This window comes from Ranitomeya imitator, chromosome 5 (assembly GCF_032444005.1).
Source record: "Ranitomeya imitator isolate aRanImi1 chromosome 5, aRanImi1.pri, whole genome shotgun sequence".
Taxonomy (NCBI): domain Eukaryota; kingdom Metazoa; phylum Chordata; class Amphibia; order Anura; family Dendrobatidae; genus Ranitomeya; species Ranitomeya imitator.
Window position 1 is genome coordinate 58,282,471 of NC_091286.1, and position 20,660 is coordinate 58,303,130.

General features: G+C 42.9%; 1 protein-coding gene across 1 annotated transcript in view; it reads right to left on the reverse strand.

The window, feature by feature from the left end:
* SPRED2 (sprouty related EVH1 domain containing 2) overlaps positions 1–20,660 on the reverse strand; it is a 94,926-nt gene that overhangs the window by 25,556 nt on the left and 48,710 nt on the right. The window contains exons 2-4 of the mRNA XM_069768722.1: positions 19,165–19,339; positions 5,693–5,861; positions 2,143–2,207 (exon numbers count right to left, since the gene is read on the reverse strand). Coding sequence (XP_069624823.1) covers positions 2,143–2,207; positions 5,693–5,861; positions 19,165–19,339 — 409 coding nt within the window. The remainder of the gene's footprint in view (positions 1–2,142; positions 2,208–5,692; positions 5,862–19,164; positions 19,340–20,660) is intronic.

A 20,660-nucleotide genomic window follows, 5' to 3' on the forward strand; every position in this document is an offset into this window, starting at 1 on the left:
CGGTGGAGGGGAATGTGATGCGGCTTTACAGGCAGAAGCTTTTTCATCTACTGTGGAGTTACCAAATGTGCAAAGGATTCCAGGCTGACTATAAAGGCTATTTACGTGGATAGTGTTCCCTCAGAAAAAGCTCCAATCCAAGAGATAGCAAACCGATCAGTACTCAAAGGGAACCTGTCAGTAGGATCAACCCTCCTAAGCCATCTATATGGGCATGCAGGTCATAGAAAGCTGAATAAAATGATACCTTGATATCTGCAATCAGGTGTCTTATTCCAGAGAAATCCACATTTTTCTTATATGTAGATGATCTATTCCGGGCTATGGGCTGGACACTGATCTATATAAGGATCTGCCTCCAGAGATTATTGTGATTGCTAAAGGTATTACCAGTGTGAGACATGTAATGCGACTGACAGTCTGCTCTCCTGATCTACATGTCTAAACACTGATAACGCCTCCTTTCATTTAATATAAGCTCTGGAGACAGATTCTTGGGGAGATCTATGCCCCCATCCATAGATCTTACCAGCTGATTCACATAAGAAAACCATGGATTTCTCTGGAATAAGACATCGGATAGCAGATATCATGGTGTCATTTCATTCAGCTTCCTATGACCTGCATGCCCATATAGATGGCTTAGGAGGGTTTATCCTACTGACAGATACCCTTTAAGAATTCATGTCAGGATGTCTGGTTAATCCTTCATAAAAGGTGAAACAATGAGTTGTTGACGCTGCGTACTTTTACTGTACAAAAAGTGCAAGTGCGCTGAGTTTTATGTGTGGATTTTCCCTATAAGACTGCATTAGATGTGGAAAATCTGCAGGTAAAAACAAACATGCGTATTAGAACAAGTCTGCAGCAGGAACGCACTAACAACGCAAGCAGTTCGCACGTGACTGTCAACATTTTGTGAAAACCAAATACCAGGAAGTATCAAAAACACGCAGCTTTATTTAAAACGTGACATACTAGAGACAAAAATTGACATAAGTGAGGAAATGGTGCAGAAAATCTGCAACATCACAAACTCCTTAAGTACTCATGGTGGGAAAATAGCCTGAAAAGGGTTTTACAGCTCAATGATCATAAAACGTATGGCTTACTATGGTGTAAAATAAGGAAATCAGTAACAGTCACTAATTCCTGGTCACTCCCCCATCGATCACCCGACCCAATGGATGACGTGTTGACGTATTTTACAGCTGAATTCCATAATCAGCAGCAGCGACGCTGACTTCAGGTGCACTGATGTGTCGCCGCAACGACCTGGAGATTGGTTGCAGAGGTCACTTTTCTGGGGTGAGGTGAACTATTGCCATTTTACACCAATGTAAGAGGGTTTTCAAAACATATCACAGGGTTGGACAACCCCTTTAAACACACATGTTCAGCCGGACAGAGTGCTCTGGTTTTGAAAGTGCCAACTACGGGCTATGGAAAAAGATTGTGAACAATTGGTAACGCTGTTCAATAACCGCAAAACAAGAACCACTAAGAGAAGGCTAGGCCAGTGGCCAAGCAATTTTAAAATGTAGGTCACAAAAATGTCTGCCCTCCCCAATAATGATGGCTTTTAATGCACAGATCTTTATTCTGGGGACTTCAAAAACTTACTTAGGCTACTTTCACACTAGCGTTGTGCACTGCACGTCGCAATGCGTCGTTTTGGTGAAAACACGCATCCTGCAAAATTGCTTGCAGGATGCGTTTTTTCTCCATTGACTAACATTAGCGACGCGTTGCCACACGTCGCAACCGTCGTGCGACGGTTGCGTCGTGTTGTGGCGGACCGTCGGCATGTAACGTTTTTTGCTGCATTATGTCCGCCATTTCCGACCGCGCATGCACGGCCGGAACTCCACCCCCACCTCCCCGCAACGCACAATGGGGCAGCGGATGCGCTGGAAAAATGCATCCGCTGTCCCCGTTGTGCGGCGCTTGCACAGTATGCGTCGGTACGTCGGGCTGACGCAGCGCGACGGCCCCGTACCGACGCTAGTGTGAAAGTAGCCTTACATATGTGAATGATATCAGAAGGCTTTTTTAGTTATAGGCTGTACCTTTATAAAATGTAGGTTTAGTGTTCCTTTGATAACAAAAATGAATTTAAATCCTGGTAATTACCGTACTTACTGCAAAAACGTCATCGTCTCCAAGTTCAGCTTCATTATGGATCGTGGAAGATGAAGTGGTGGATCCTTAAAAAAAAAAGGATTAAAAATAAATGACTTTTCAATGGGGGGGAAAAAAAATGTTCAAGCTGTAACCAAAAACACTCTTCACACCTTGTAATAATTTAATATGTAAAATGACTTAAAAGCGTAATGGTCTTAAATTATTTCATAAATCAATAATACACAGTAATAGATCTTATCAGATAAATCTGCTTCTTTCTCTGCCAGAATTGATTTAAATTCTGAGGTAAAATCTGTATTCTATGAAGACAGACTTTCCCATTACTGAGATCGGAGATGGCTGTTGCTACGGATACAATTCTCTCTCAGTAATGGGAAAGTCTGTCTTCACGGAATACAGATTTTACCTCAGAATTTAGATCAATCCCAGCAGAGAAAGAAGCAGATTTATCTGATAAGATCTATTGCAAAGTTGCTTATGTTCATGTGTACTATTGATTTATGAAATAAAAACTAAACCGACGGTTATACTTTAAGGAACAAACGTTTTCGTTACTAAACTAGGGTGTGGTATATATAGAACTACAAACAGTATTTTTTAGCAATCTGATACCTGCAGGGCAAGTTATGGCATATAGCCCAGTATACAAAAGTAACCCGAAATACAGAAACGGAAACTGTGTGAACAAGAACAAACACCACAAGGAAATTCACTTTGGCCCATAAGATTTCTAACCTGCCTTATTTCCGGATTCTTCTACATTCATCGCTTGTTGTAGGTGTGTTGAAAACATTTACTTCTTAGTCTATGTACATGGCGACTTTAATGGAGTAACATTACAGTCGTTTTATCTTTACCACGTTGGCCAAATGTGGTCGAGTTGAAATCCAGCAAGTTGGGATTTTTGCCGGTTGTCTACAGATTTGTGCATTCGCTGTCATTAGGTGCAATTTACAGTAATATCAATACTGCGATATCGGAGTAAAAAGCACAGAGCTGAGGAGATGAGGAATTAGAAAACCTCCTCTTTGCGGTGTGGATATTCTCCACTTGTAAGTTGACCTGCGGTGGAACAAAATCTCCACCCAACACAGCGGGGATTTGGCTGCAGGTAAAAATGCACATCAAATCTCCAGCCCATGTAGTAAAAAAATAAATAGCACATACTAAGGATTTCATTTAACAAATATACCCGTCCTCTTTGCCCTCTCAAAAAAGTGGCAACTGATATAACCAGCATAGTCAACTGAATGGGGTGTTTCCACCTTGGTAATAAATGGAATACTGCTATGATATCACTTCATAATCACTAAGGGTCTGACCTCGGGGACCTGCACCTGCGCAGTAGGGGCTCTCGGAGGTTCAGTGACCACATGCGGATTCACCTGCGTGATTACAATGCTGCGATCATACGCTGCGTCCAAAGCGCTGCTACTTCCTGATCGTGGGAACATACCCTGACAGTTTGGTGGTCCCGGTCATCCAGTTGGGCAGGAAACTGCAGCCAGCCCCACCGCAGAAGGTTGCCGGGAACACCCCCTTTCGTAAAGGACTAATAGAGAAATCATTAACTAACATCACTTATATAGGAAACCCCTTAAAAAAAAGGGCAGAAATATATATGGACAGGTCAAAAACCCCGAGAGTCACGTTGTACAGTAATAGGGCATACACGTAAAATATACACAAGTGATAACTGGATTGAACTTGTACTACATGTGCACCATTGTGGAGTATTAATAATCTACAGCAGGTATGGACCCACACAACAGTTTGGTCTGGAACATTGATTGTGTTCTTATGAAGGATCCACAGAATAGTAGTGAATGCAAAGGAAAAAGAAGACTAAAAGTCCACATTTGATGTAACACTAAGCAAGATACACAGGACTGTTAATAGGAAGGAAATGCATTCATAGGCACAAGTCCTTGGCCTCTTTTCTAAACAGTAAAAAAAGAACAAAGCAAATGATCTGAAGAAAAAAAAAAAAAAAAGGAAAAATCAAAGTGTTTGTAAAAGTAATCATCAGCCTTGTTGTAATGATTGGCATGCAAGTACTTGATTATGGGACAGAGGTGTAGCTATAGTAAGAAAAACCAATATCCATGTAAGAGAAGGCATAAAAAGTATCAAATATACTACAGGGGTTTCTATTTTTTGTGCAGAAAACTCATTGACAGTCAACTGGTTAAAAAAAATCATCTGTGGGGACCGCACTGATCACCAGAATAAGAGCATTCCGACTAGACATGCGAGACCTCACTCAATATAAGTGACCTGAGCGAGGTCGGGCACATCTAGTCGGCATGTGACTGCATGTATGCAAACAGTGCGCAGTGGGTGCACTGTAAGGACTCAAGTCTGCAGTTACATAGAGTGAATGCAGACTTTAACACGGAACCTGGAAAACCACTTTAAGGGCTTCACTGGGAAAAGTCTAATATATAAAGTTTCCTGAAATGTTTAATGCAAACGTTGATCCGGGTCGGGTAGCGAATCCCTTTCTGTAATGAACACTTACAGGCTTTTTCCATATGGAAATTTGTGTCTACATATTCACTTCCACAGAAAGTACAGCATTCGTTATGGTGCAGCCTGCAGAATCCCTCCAGCCACCTAAATAAAAGTGGAGGCACCAGGTTTCTGTGCAAACTCAGTAGCCATAACGCTGTGTTATGGACTTATGCCTAAAGGTAAATAGATTTAAAAAAAAAAAAAAAATAGGAGTAAACTTATTGGTTTAACATAGTAGTAAAGCTCTTCAATAGGAGTCTGTGCTATTCCACTTCATACACCGTTTATGGGCTGGAAACGAGGTCAGTATGTATCCAGGAGACTGCTGTCTTCATTGGCTTATCTATCAGCACAACTTCAAACCTGCGCTTATTTCCTCCTCATCTATAGCTGGTTTTCTCTGCCCTCTCGGAGAGAGTACATTCTTTCTCCCCTCTCCACAGAGATTGATGTACACCACTCTTCAGGAAGAGCTGAAGATGGTGGCTGGCAAGTATATTACTATGGGCAGGGAACCTACATTAGAGATATCATAACCATAAACTAGGGATGGACTACTGACTAAATGCAAAAGATATGGAGGAAAGAATGATCATGGTAATCAGTAAACCATGAGCGCAGGTTGACATGACATCATTGAATGGTGCTTGCTTGGGTGGGAAATCTGCCTGCATAAACATACGAGCTTGTGTACTTCCATAAAGGAGGTATACTTCCAGGAAAAAATTGTAGTACTACTCAGTGCTGGCACCAGAAAAGATGAATTGGCCCTGGTTGACCTCCAGTTTTTTAGGGATTTGTGTTTACTCAAGCCCTTCGTCATAAATGTATGTACACGACTTAGGACAAATTGAAAAAAAAAAAAAAAAAAAAAAAAAAAAAAAAGGCTCATCCAGCTTCAGGGTTATTATGGGATCTCCAGCATTAAAAAAAAAAAAAAGAAAGAAAAGGAACTGCGGAATGTGACGGCTCATGCGAGCTCCACACCCCAAGGCAAAGAATAGCAGGAATGCAGGTCTTAAGTTACATTTACCTTCTGTGAGGTCTTCAATTGCCTTCCGTACTCCTCTGTCAAAGGCTCGTGCATCAGCGGGACTCTGAAAGGTGAGACCAAACCTTCTGTCGTCAACAGACCAGTGGTGGAAAGTTGGGGTTGCCTTCTGATACACCAAGTCCTTCTTTAAGTAGCATTCCAGCAACACCTAGCAGCAAAAACAAAGAAGCACGTCAATAAGAACAGGCTGGAAAAAAGATTAACGAACTTAGTAACCGAACAGAGAATTAGAATATAAAAATCTATAGAACGATGATGTTTAAAGGCATTATCTTTTTTTTTTTTTTAATTCAATGCCATATTGTTAGAAGGGTCTACTTGATAAGGGGATCATAAAGTATCCGCCTGCAATTAGCGGTAATTTATGGGAAAACCAGGCAAAAAGTGTATCATTTGCCTGTAGCGCCACCACAGGGGAAATTAAGCATTGCGGATCTGTACAGTACAGACCAAAAGTTTGGACACCCCTTCTCATTTAAAGATTTTTCAGTATTCTCATGACTATGAAAATTGTGCATTCACACAGAAGGCATCAAAACTATGAATTAACACATGTGGAATTATATACTTAACAAAAAAGTGTGAAACAACTGAAATTATGTCTTATATTCTAGGTTCTTCAAAGTAGCCACCTTTTGCTTTGATGACTGCTTTGCACACTCTTGGCATTCTCTTGATGAGCTTCCAGAGGTAGTCACCAGGAATGGTCTTCCAACAATCTTGAAGGAGTTCCCAGAGATGCTTAGCACTTGTTAGCCCTTTTGCCTTCACTCTGCGGTCCAGCTCACCCCAAACCATCTCGATTGGGTTCAGGTATGATGACGGTGGAGGTCAGGTCATCTGGCGTAGCACCGCATCACTCTCCTTCTGGGTCAAATAGCCCTTACACAGCCTGGTGGTGTGTTTGGGGTCATTGTCCTGTTGAAAAATAAATGATGGTCCAACTAAACTCACATCGGATGGAATAGCATGCCGCTGCAAGATGCTGTGGTAGCCATGCTGGTTCAGTATGCCTTCAATTTTGAATAAATCCCCAACATTGTCACCAGAAAAGCACCCCCACACCATCACACCTCCTCCTCCATGCTTCACGGTGGGAACCAGGCATGTAGAGTCCATCCGTTCACCTTTTCTGCATCGTACAAAGACACGGTGGTTGGAACCAAAGATCTCAAATTTGGACTCATCAGACCAAAGCACAGATTTCCACTGGTCTAATGTCCATTCCTTGTATTCTTTAGCCCAAACAAGTCTCTTCTACTTGTTGCCTGTCCTTAGCAGTGGTTTCCTAGCAGCTATTTTACCATGAAGGCCTGCTGCACAAAGTCTCCTCTTAACAGTTGTTGTAGAGATGTGTCTGCTGCTAGAACTCTGTGTGGCATTGACCTGGTCTCTAATCTGAGCTGCTGTTAACCTGTGATTTCTCAGGCTGGTGACTCAAATAAACTTATTCTCAGAAGCAGAGGTGACTCTTGGTCTTCCTTTCCTGGGACGGTCCTCATGTGAGCCAATTTCTTTGTAGCACTTGATGGTTTTTGCCGCTGCACTTGGGGACACTTTCAAAGTTTTCTCAATTTTTCGGACTGACTGTCCTTCATTTCTTAAAGTAATGATGGCCACTCGTTTTTCTTAACTTAGAATTTGTATTATGGCAAGAAAAAATCAGCTAACAGTCTATTCAGTAGGACTATCAGCTGCGTATCCACCAGACTTCTGCTCAACACAACTGATGGTCCCAACACCATTTATAAGGCAAGAAATCCCACTTATTAAACCTGACAGGGCACACCTGTGAAGTGAAAACCATTCCCGGTGACTACCTCTTGAAGCTCATCAAGAGAATGCCAAGAGTGTGCAAAGCAGTCATCAAAGGAAAAGGTGGCTACTTTGCAGAACCTAGAATATAAGACATACTGTTAATTTCAGTTGTTTCACACTTTTTTGTTTAGTATATAATTCCACACGTGTTAATTCATAGTTTTGATGCCTTTAGTGTGAATGTACATGAAAATACAGAAAAATCATTTAAAAAAAAAAAATCTTTAAATGAGAAGGTGTGTGCAAACTTGTGCACTGTACATACGCACATATACACATTTTTAATACATTTTATCCAGCATGGAAATTTAGATAACCTTGAAAATTACTTTAATTGGGGAGGAAGACAAAAACAAATTGCACACAAGTGGCTTCCCCGTCTATTGCCCTGCATTTACCTGCATTGATATCAGAACCTGCTGATTTGGAGTACAGATGATGGCAGTGAAGGTATCAGCACCAGTCTCCTCCTATTAGTGTTATGCTCATCAGAACAGTTTCCTGCAGAAGCCGATCCCCAGAGTTAGTGAGACACAGGAGTTGAGCTGACGCTTTCAGTGCAATCATGTGTACTCCAAATGAGTTCGCTCTGATATCAATTTGGCTAAAAGCAAGCAAACAGACGGGGAAAGGCAGGAAGGTTGTGAAGCCAATTACATGCAGTTTATTTATTTTGAAAAAGGAATGAAGACAAATCTTCAAATAAAGTGATTTGCAAAGTTTCTTTAATAAAATAAATACATGATTAAAAACTTAGTACTCTTTAATCTCCTTACATGTACAGTGGCATATAAACAACTGGGCTCCTCTGGTCAAAACTACTGTTAAGCAAGTTGAACATGAAATGATCTCCAAAAGGCCTAAAGTTTTGAACATGAAATGATCTCCAAAAGGCCTAAAGTTAAAGATGACACATTTCCTTTGTATTTTAGGCAAAAAAGGTCAATTTTTACATTTTAAAAGTTGCAAAAAGGAAAATGAATGGGCCGATGCAAATGTTTGGGCACTCTTGGAGATTTGTGTGCTCAGAAAACTTTGACCAAGGTTTTAGACATTAATTAGCAAGTTAGGGTTATGGCTTGTTCACTATCATTAGGAAAGGCCAGGTCATACAAATTTCCCAGTTTTATAAAGACCCAGTGTACTCTAACCTGGCGCCAAAAAACAGCAGCCATGGGTTCTTCTAAGCAGCTGCCTAGCACTCTGAAAATGGTGGAGGCCAACAAAGCAAGAGAAGGCAATAAGATAAAACGGACGCCTCACAAAACAAACCCAAAGAAAACAAATCCCCCAAAAAGCGGAATCAAAATATTTGCGGACCTTCATCCCTGTGCAAATGGCAGTTTTATGACCCCTTGCAGAGCTGTATTAAGGCTCCATGGACGGAATAGGATTTAAAAAAAAAAATATAATATATATATCTCAGAGAATAATCATTAGGCGCATTACATATTACAGAGAAATGGAGGAAAGGGGAAAATGGTGTTGTACTTAAAGTGTGTTATTAAAAAAATTACAAAATGTTAAAATAAATGGTCACCATGATTAAAAGCGAGTAAGTCTGTTACTCTGTGAAAATGAGTTTTTCGTCAATAAAGAAGATTTTATGCTCTATTCCTGTGACTACACTAATGATGTATTTTTGGACTAAAACTCAATTATGTCAAGTTCATGTCTGGACATGGCGGTGTGTGCGGAGACCGTGGATGCTACGTGTACAACCGAGGTTAAGAGATATCACCAGGAGCAGACAGCTCCCGGGGGTAATCAAGAGGAAGGTGGCACTGCGCTCCTGAAGACTGTCAGCTCGAGCCAGCTGCATGACTGAGCCGTCGGCCCGAACTGTGCACACTCCATAGCTGGAGACACAGGCAGCTCTGCAGTATGAGTGGATAGCAGTATCTCTGATGTTGGACGGGTCAGAGCACAGCTTGCAAGTAGGGATGAGTGGGCCTGTGGAAGTCGGGTTCTCGTACCCAACCCAAACTTTATTTCAAAGTTCGGTTCCGGTACCAGAACCCAATTGAAAACAATAGGGACCCAAAATCTTGAGCTGGGAAAAATCTCTCCTCCCAACGGGCTTTTCTCGGAAGTCCATTGCAATGTTCTGAGTTCTTGAGTAAGTTCGTGTTCTGCATTTAGAACTGGACACATTCTGACCGGTACGAACCCCGAACTTTTACATTTCGGTTCGTTCATCTCTACTTGCAAGCGATTGGCTAATGGCAATACAGCTTGGGTGCTCCTTGTCTAGAAGATCGTCCGTCTCCGAGATGGCTGGCAACCAGCAGTACACAGAATTAAAAAGCCCAGCACTCTTGAGAAGGAAACATCATTTTAACAAGACATCATTTAAAATGTTTTGCTCAATGGAAAGCCATGAGCCCGTACTCCACTCTGTGTCCAGGCTTCTAACACTTTTTACCGAGTCCTTACACTACTGTATGCGTAGTCAGGAAGACACCCAGTGCTTCTACCCATCAAGCTGAGAAGGTCTTTTGACCTAACATGGGGTCTCCGGACATAGACCCCCTACTGATCTACAGAGCATGTTAGTGGTACTCATCATTACATTATTTGTTTTAGATTTTTCTTCTATACAAAAAAAGGATCATAACACTTTAAAAAGGAAATGTGTAATCAGGTTTATGTTGCCCCATTTGTGAGCCAGGAAGCCTACCGCAGTGACAGATACCCCAATAATAAAAGGAAGCCTTATAGTAGTTTAAAAAACAAACAAAACAACAACAACATACTTTAAAAGAGCAAGCCAAGTCCTTGTTTTCATGTCTGACCGTCTCTCCTTGACCGATTTCCCCCATCTCCTCATGCTATGTATATAGTTATGGCTGTCCATCGGTGAGAGTTGGGTGGGGAATTGGTCACTCACCGATATCACAGCCTCCTCGGTGCAGGACACAATGGTGAGAGGACGCCGGAGATTTCTATCAAATACACTGTATTAAAAACAGTAATGACCAAGCACTATAATCTGCCATCACTTTATCCTTCTCTCCTAACCCTCGTGTTTGCCTTTATCTGTACGTCTGGGAACAGAATAATGAAGCACCATCATTTAGAAAGACATATTGACAATCATAGAAAAGGTAGTTCACGGTTCAAGATGGACATTCCATAACATTAACAGTAGACCATAACGGCCACTTTTACAGTTTTGGTAAAAGTCTTGCTTGTCATAATTCACCATCTTGGTATGCGAGATGACTTATGTTTCCCTTATATACTAGAGGGTGGTCGTCCATACTGGCTAATACTGGAGGACTTGAATCATCTTCCTTTTGACAGGTGAGGTCACAGGAAGGATGAGGCATGCGGAATTTCAACATGCCCAGTCCTTTAATTCCGCCGAGTACAAGATGCCACTGTAGGCAATGGCTTACTACCACATGCCAGAGCTGGGGGTTGGGTGGAATAGTGGTTTAATACAGATGAGCACTTCTATTCATGCGGCCTTATCGGGCGTCCACAATCCAGTTCTCTGTGCCAGCCGGTCTACAGTTGGGAGTGCTCGGCCCACAACCCTGTGCGTCTCCGTCACTTAATAGGCCTCACTATGCAGCGTGATCCAAGTCATTACGACGCGTGAAGCATCATGAAGACCAGCTGCCATAGCGGACTGCATTGGGTGCCAGACCAGGACAACATGAATTGCTCAGCTCTACTGTCTATACGCCTAGTCATTGACAATGGGTAAGAGGAATGGTGGCTCATTGGGCTCCTCTACAACTTTTTTTTTCCTCCAGGCATCTTTTTCAAACTTTTTGTTTTTATGGGCATCTTGTCAAACTATTGTGGGGTCAACATGTTTTTGGTGGTTCACAGCCACAGATTTCCTCCCATGTGTCTGCATGGGCAGCTTTAAAATGTGAAGGTTTCTTGGCAGGGGAAGGGAGAAACCCTATTCAAGGGATAGAAAAAAAAACACTGCATGATGATAATGATTGGTCCCTTGGTAAGGGCACCCCTTGTCTTAAAATGACTGTGCAGAGAACACAAGCAATCAATTCACAGGATAGTTGATAACTTATTGATCGGTGGGACCTTCAGAACAAGGCATGCTCCACCGCCACTCCATTTATTCCCTATGGGGCTTCCGAGCGCTACGCTGTGGCGTTTCCAGTAGCCCCATAGAGAATGAATGGAACGGCAGTCAGGCTCCAGTTTGTAACAGGGATAAAAACTCCCTGTTTTGTAGATCAATGCAGATGGCAGCGGTCAGTGATCAGCCTGCAGACAGGTAAGAATGGGGCTCTCCGGTGAAAAGAAGTTCAGCACTGCAGAACAATCATAGTACATGACAGAGTAAGAAAGGAACAACACACAGCAGCAAGGAATTGCTACAGGCAAGAAAAATACTTGCTTCAGCTATAGGTTACCAAATAAAGGATATTATAGGTGGGGTGTGGCAAGTCAAAATCACTCGCCCTTAGGGTTCAACAGCAGCCCACACCTAGGGTGTGTAATATTCCGGTTACGTTCTGACACATGAATAATCCTGAAGGCAGAATTATACTTTAGCCCTTCTACTTAGCAGAGATGTTTTTCTATTATACTGCTAAACACACACACAAACTATGTACAAAGTGCTGACACGGATCTCGCAGGGCGCACGTGTCGCACGGCACGTTGTGTAACCAAGACGACTGTATAATAATGCTTTATTAGTGTCGCATCCTGTTCTATGACCGTCCAGGAATGAAGTCATTTATGGTGCAGATCTCCGCCCGATCACCCCGTATACCGCACCAATGGTCATTACTGGTCAGAGCATAGATCCAATGATAGGATTGTACTGAACCCGATCTGGACATAAACCCCGGTTCACCTTGTGCCCTTGTGGGTAGTTATTTATGGGGCGCGTGCTCACAGAACATACCCTGAAAGCGCACAATCTTCCCTATTGGCCTATGACTTAAGAGGGACATCCACGGAGATAGAATTATTTTTATTGGCTTTCCTATATAGTTGAGATCCTAAAGAACATAAGTTTTTATTCAATGATCTATGAGCTATATATGGAAACTATATGCCATATTGCTCCATACATCAGAAGACATACTAATAGTGAGTTTATATGGTGATCCCCGATGGGGGCAGAGATTATCAGGTCTGTAAAGTGCTTTGGAAGATGATGTTGCAATATAAGCGAGTAAAAGAAATTTCAAACCACTAGTGATGAGCGAACGAATGTCTTCGGTGTGCTCAAAAAATATGTTCGAGTCCCAGCAGCTGCATGTTTCTTAGGCAATCCCTGCATGTACTGCGTCTGTCGAGAAGCCGTGGGAACTCGAACATAGTATTCGAGCACCCTGAAGACACTCGGTTAGCAACCGAGCATGCTCAGATAACACCTTATCCGGCCACATTCGCTCATCACGACAAACCACATGTTCAGTCATGCACACATACGTCCACAAAGGACTAACACAGCCAATTTTGCAAAGCCGATTTACGTATTGCAGGAAATGGAAGTTTTAAGAACTCTCATCCACATGTAGAAAAATCCACAACGGACCTATGCTGTGCATTTGCAACTTGCAGCGTGTCAGTTTATGATGTGAATTTTCACGGTGGATTACATCCTTTGCAATACAAAGCTTGAATCTGTAGCATTCTGACAGGTGTGGTTGTACCCCAAATATAAAGTGGATAGAATCTAATTACCTGTGGGGTACGTTTAGGTCAAAGAGGAACAATTTCATGAATACCTGAAAAGCTGCAAAAGCTACTTTCACACTGGCGGTTTTTTTTTTTTTTAATACGTCGCAATGCGTTGTTTAGGGGAAAAAACGCATCCTGCAAAGTTGTTTGCAGGATGCGTTTTTGCCCCATAGAGTAACATTACCGACGCATTGCGACGTATTGACACACATCGCAACCGTCGAGCGACGGTTGCGCCGTGTTGTGGCGGACCGCCGGGAGCAAAAAACGTTAAATGTAACGTTTTTTGCTGCCGACGGACCGCTTTTTCCAACCGCGCATGCGCGGCCGGAACTTCCTCCCCGCACCTCACAATGGGGCAGCGGATGCGCCCGGAGAAATGCATCCGCTGCACCCGTTGTGCGGCGCATCAAACGCTAGCGTCGGAATCTCGGCCCGACGCAATGCGACGGGCCAAATCCGACGCTAGTGTGAAAGTAGCCAAAGCGATGTGCCATCCTGGATATCGAATGTGCCAAGCCGACCGGCCCCCCAACACATATCCAGACTCATTAGCAGTTTTCCCTGGCACGTCACTTTGGGGGCCACTCAGGGATGCACAAACCTGTGTCTCCACGACCTACAGAGCCAAGTATTCTCTTTAGTGACACTATATGACCCAACAGATTCCACCAAACTGGGGGAGTAAAATACATTTATACTATGCAGATTTGGGCTTCTGCTGGAACTACAGACAACCTGAAGAGTTAGAGACGTTTCATGATCTGCTCTGTGTGTATGAGCACATGGCCCGACCCATAGAGAATCACTGTCTCATCCACATACCGGACCCAAGAGGGGCAACAGCGGGGACCACCCATGCAACTTTTTTGTTTTTATCTAAGACATTTTGGCCATATCATGATAATTTGCTTTGCTTGCATGCCTTGACCACTTATCTTCTACTTTGGATATCCTTATAGTGAACATTACTTTATTTTTTAACATAGTTGTTGATATTTCAGACTTGGAATGACTATTACTTTTTCTCATCTCCTTTTACCTGGTTTCACCTTTCTCTTGGATGACTCACTTTGTTTTTCACCTTGACTTATCTCATCACATGTGTACTAATAAAGTTTGCATATTTTTATGTACAGTATTTTTTTTTTTGCCCATTTACTTTTTTTTAATATAGAATCAATTATCCCTTAGTGACAATAGCCATTAACACTCCCCCATGTATCACTCCCCTCATATATACGCCATATCTCCACTGGTATGTTTAAAAAAAAACCCCGAAATTAATCTTTTCTTCGATATTTGAGTGTGTCACTCCTCGTATGTGCAATCTGAAGGTGAAAGGAGTCTAAAGGTGTCGAATGTTCCCCTCCCCCATTGTAATCAGTCAATGGCAATGTGCACAGATGTTCCCAACGGAGAATTAAAACATATAGGGCAAACATTAAGAATTACTCTTGTTATAATATAAACATATTATATACACACAGTATTGTGCAAAAGTTTTAGGCTGGTGTGGAAAAAACTGCTGCAAAGTAAGAAAACTTTCAAATCATTGAAAAGGTAAAGTTTTTTATTTTTATTTTATGAGACGCCCATCAGACCAAAGCAAGCAATTTACATACAGTCATGGTCAAAAGTATTGACACCCCTGCAATTCTGTCAGATAATACTCAGTTTCTTCCTGAAAATGATTGCAGACACAAATTATTTGGTATTATTATCTTCATTTAATTTGTCTTAAATGAAAAAAAACAAAAGAGAATGAAGCAAAAAGCAAACCATTGATCATTTCACACAAAACTCCAAAAATGGGCCAGACAAAAGTATTGGCACCCTCAGCCTAATACTTGGTTGCACAACCTATAGCCAAAATAACTGCGATCAACCGCTTCCGGTAACCATCAATGAGTTTCTTACAATGCTCTGCTGGAATTTTAGACCATTCTTCTTTGGCAAACTGCTCCAGGTCCCTGATATTTGAAGGGTGCCTTCTCCAAACTGCCATTTTTAGATCTCTCCACAGGTGTTCTATGGGATTCAGGTCTGGACTCATTGCTAGCAACCTTAGAAGTCTCCAGTGCTTTCTATCAAACCATTTTCTAGTGCTTTTTGAAGTGTGTTTTGGGTCATTGTCCTGCTGGAAGACCCATGACCTCTGAGGGAGACCCAGCTTTCTCACACTGGGCCCTACATTATGCTGCAAAACTTGTTGGTAGTCTTCAGACTTCATAATGCCATGCACACGGTCAAGCAGTCCAGTGCCAGAGGCAGCAAAGCAACCCCAAAATATCAGGGAACCTCCGCCATGTTGGACTGTAGGGACCGTGTTCTTTTCTTTGAATGCCTTTTTTTGCTCCTGTAAACTCTATGTTGATGCCTTTGCCCAAGAAGCTCTACTTTTGTCTCATCTGACCAGAGAACATTCTTCCAAAACGTTTTAGGCTTTTTCAGGTAAGTTTTGGCAAAATCCAGCCTGGCTTTTTTATGTCTCGGGGTAAGAAGTGGGGTCTTCCTGGTTCTCCTACCATACAGTCCCTTTTCATTCAGACGCCGACGGATAGTACGGGTTGACACTGTTGTACCCTCGGACTGCAGGGCAGCTTGAACTTGTTTGGATGTTAGTCGAGGTTCTTTATCCAACATCCGCACAATCTTGTGTTGAAATCTCTTGTCAATTTTTCTTTTCTGTCCACATCTAGGGAGGTTAGCCACAGTGCCATGGGCTTTAAACTTCTTGATGACACTGCGCACGGTAGACACAGGAACATTCAGGTCTTTGGAGATGGACTTGTAGCCTTGAGATTGCTCATGCTTCCTCATAATTTGGTTTCTCAAGTCCTCAGACAGTTCTTTGGTCTTCTTTCTTTTCTTCATGCTCAATGTGGTACACACAAGGACACAGGACAGAGGTTGAGTCAACTTTAATCCATGTCAACTGGCTGCAAGTGTGATTTAGTTATTGCCAACACCTGTTAGGTGCCACAAGTAAGTTACAGGTGCTGTTAATTACACAAATTAGAGAAGCATCACATGATTTTTTGAACAGTGCTAATACTTTTATCCACCCCCTCTTTTATGTTTGGTGTGGAATTATATCCAATTTGGCTTTAGGACAATTCTTTTTGTGTTTTTTTCATTTAAGACAAATTAAATGAAGATAATAATACCAAATAATTTGTGTTTGCAATCATTTTCAGGAAGAAAATGAGTATTATCTGACAGAATTGCAGGGGTGTCAATACTTTTGGCCATGACTGTATATACAACTATAAAACACTTTCTGGGGTATGCAGGGGCACATCTGAGGATATAAAGGGGTTGCAGGAACCCTATTCTTATGATCTTAAAGGACATAGGCAGGATTCATCATCCAAAAACTGGTGACAGGTTCCCTTTAAAAAAAACCAGGAGCCCTGGAAGTGACGATATGGCCCCCACAGAGCCCTGATCGAATCATCATCCAGTCTGTCTGGGATTATATGAAGAGACAGAAGGATTTGCACAATCTACCAAAGATCTGTGGTTAGGTCTCCAAGATGTTTGGAACAACCTCAGTGCAGAAGCTCTATGCTAAATTAAATCTGCTGCAAAATGTTTTGTAATCTCAAAAATGTTATTGGTGGTATAGATAGGACTGGAGAGAACTGTACAATGTAGACAGAGTTCAGCAAGTCTTCCATCTTCTCGTGTCTACAATCCCTATACATGACGTCATGTCTAATAGCTACTGCATTGTTTCAGGATTACCACCTAAAGGCAGACAGGAGAGCAAAAACAATGGGATTGGGGAGATGAGAAAGGTGTGAATGGGCCGGATTCAGGGAGCGAGTTATGCAGGCTGAATTACTAGTACAATCTAAGAAACTAGAAGGAGCCTGCAGCAGAGCTATGCGCGGCATTTATCTGGCAGAGGTTAAACATCCTGTTCTGGTTTAGCAGTCCTTGTGTTGGTAGTGGATCCGCACTACGGGCATGGAAAATATCCACACAGATCAGAGGGCTTGTATGGACATGCAGTAATCTGCGGCAGACAGCGGGCGAATATTACCCTCGTCATTACACACAGACTGAAATCTGCACCAGTGCCGAGAGGATTATTCATGGAGATCTGCTGCAGATTCAAAGTGTCCATGTTTTACTGCAGAACACTTATTCACTGCTTCTTCCCACATTTGTGCGGAAAGGCATGGAAATATAGGCTTGGGAGCACTAAACTGACCCATCTTATTACTGACAGAGAAAGTAGCACTGAGGATAAAGGGACTACGGGAGGTTACAGGTCACCACGCCACCATAATGCTGCCTGTGCTTCACCCTCCCCAAGTCTCCTCGCATCCCCTCCAATCAGCGGGTAATGGTGTCTGCCGAAACTGCACAGCTCCATTAACTGTACAGCGGCCGCAGCCGGATGCTGCCCCCTATTCAAATCAATAGGGGGTGAATGTGCAGTACCCGGCCACAGCCACTATAAAGGCGACGGAGCTGTCCACCGGGAACAGCTGATTGGCGGGGGCACCTGGTATCACATCCCACCAATCAGACATTGATTACCTATCCTACAGATAGCTCAGCAGTGTTAAAGTCCCAGACAACCCCTTTAAGGGGAACCTGTCAGACTACTCATGCTGCCCAAAACTTGGTCATCATGGACCACATCCTGATTGCAGCCAGGTATATAATACTCTGGGATGCTTTGGTGTTTCAGAGATAATACACCTGGAAGATCCAGCCGGGGACCATAGGCCGAGATCAGAGCTGGACTAGGTCTTTTCTTCAGCTATAATTCCCTGCTGGATCCTCAAAGTAAATTTTCTTTGAAACACCAGAGCGTTTCGGAGCATAATATTCCCAGATGCGATTTATACTGCCAGAGGTTTGGGCAGCATGAATCACCTGGCAGGTTCCCTTTAAAATACCAAAACGCCACCTTCCCCGGTTTCCAGCGCCGATCCGCTCCTCTTCTGGATCACACGACTCCAGATCACACCGAGCGGTGTGTAGACCAGAAGTCAATTTCACAGTGCAAGTCTGTGAGGCCAACAATGACCCCTCAGGTGTCCCAAAACAGGAGTGGAACGAATCTGTAAACCGGGAGAAGACCGAGATTGGCAAATATTTGAATGCATCTATACTACATCACATACGCATTCTTTACAGAGGAGCAGTCAGTTCTTTGCAAATGTCTATTTTGGAAACAAGACTTATAGTCTCCATAATGTACCAATTTTGGATCATCTTTTCTTGTAATGCTCCATTGTACCGTGCCTCTATAACACATCCTAGAATTTATTAATTAATACCTGGGTCTTACCAGTTGGGCTGCCCATCAGAACAGTCAGTATCAGACTGTACAGAAGAGGGAATGGTGACACCCAAGTGTCCGGTTATTCTTACGCTTCCAGGAGGAGTAACAGAGGAACGGCACAATGTTGCGTTACTGCATGGGGAATGCCAGTATTTATTACACCGTGTATGTCAGCAGAGCTGATCGTTCTCCTCCAGAAGTGGTGATGCAAAGTTTACTTGCAGGGTCAGGAGAGAAGAAAAAAGTCGTCCCGAGCTCAATCGTTGAGTCGTCGCCAACTCAGAAACAATGTTGTAATTAAATGGCTTACGTCCTCCTGGATGGTTACTTAACACACCGTTTTATTTTACCTTCCGCGCCTTTAACCCGAACATTTCTATTATCATGCACAATGGAGTGTTATGAAACAGCTCTGCTATGCTCCCTGAACAGGATACAACTGTAGCCAGGGAGCACGTTTGTGCCAAAAATCTATAACTATGTTTGATTTGGACACAGACAAACTATGGAAGGAGGAACAAAAAAAAAAAAAAAAAAAAAGCACAACAAAAATAACACAGCATTTGGTGAACGCAGCAGTCCTATAGATAAAGGCCACTTCTGAATGGGAAGATTCAAGAACGAAAAAAAAAGTTTCCATTACCAGTTTATCTTTTATTCGTTCCCCATGAATAAGAAAGTCACTTCTTCCGGTGCCTTCTGGGTACACTTTTGAGACTCCAACCCGACTAATTCCACCGCCTTCATGTGGTAACCAACCCCCGCTAGAGTCATCTCTGCTCATAACCACAGCCTTCACACGCACTATGTAGTTGTCACTGTGAAAGAGGGGAAAGAAAGTGCAAAATTAGTAACGGGAGCAAATACAATGTATACGGATGTGAATAGTTACACCATGCAAAGTAGAGGTAATCCCAGTCCCCAGCAATGGCGACGATGCAGCGCAACTGGAAATTATAGGAACGGACAAACTCATCCCAAACTAAATTTCCCATTGCGTTATGGGAATGCGCTTAACGGACAGCGTTGCACGGCGAAATTAACGCCGTGCAATGCGTCCGTTAGCGCGCCCATTCACGGCAATGGGAACGCGCCGGTGTTTCCTGGCTCGCAGCGTCCGAGGCGCGCCCGCGGTCCGTTCCCCGCTCTCGCAGATCGGGGATCTGCGAGAGCGGGGACGTTACCGCGACCCCAGGACGCGGCCCCATTAAAAACATTGCGTTAGCGCAACCCGCTAGCGCTAAACGGGTTGCACTAACGTAATGTGACCCTAAGGCTGTGTGCACAAGTTGCAGATTTTTCGCGTTTTTTTCGCAATAAAAACGCATACATTAAGCATCCCATCATTTAGAATGCATTCTGCAATTTTTGTGCACATGATGCGTTTTTTTTTTTCTGCGAAAAAAATGCATTGCGGTAAAAAATGCCGCATGTTCATTAATTTTGCGGATTTCCCACTATAATATTGCATTGGGAACCTCCGGAAAAATCTGCAAAAAAACTGCACCAAAAACGCATGCGGATTTCTTGCAGAAAATGTCCTGTTTTGCTCAGGAAATTTCTGCAAGAAATCCGGAACTTGTGCACATAGCCTTAGGGTGCGGAGTATCCCCTGTAATCATCTGTTATTGCAACGCTATGTTCACATTTGCGTTGTTGGGCGCAGCGTCGTCGATGGATACCGACGCATGCGTCATGCGGCCCTATCTTTAACATGGGGGGGCGCATGGACATGCACTGGTATGCGTTGTAATGCGTTTTACAATGCATGCGTCATTTTGACGCACCAGACAGGGCGCGGACGAAGCGACTTGTAGCGTTTTCCCTGCGCCAAAATTCCATAACTTTACTATTTTATGACAACGCATGCGTCAAAAAACGCTGCGTTGTGTACATGCGTTGTGGGTTGCGTCGACGACGCTGCGCCCAACAACGCAAATGTGAACGTAGCATAAGTTAACGCACACATGTGGCCGGTTTACCAAAGTCACCGATGAGCTCTACTGCGTCATAAACACATATATGTAATTAAAATTAAATAACCAAATTGCATCTTTTGTATTAAAAGTCTTCAAAAAGTACCCCAAGTGCTACCAGTGCTTGCATAGAGCCCACTTCTCACTTACTATGTTCCCATGA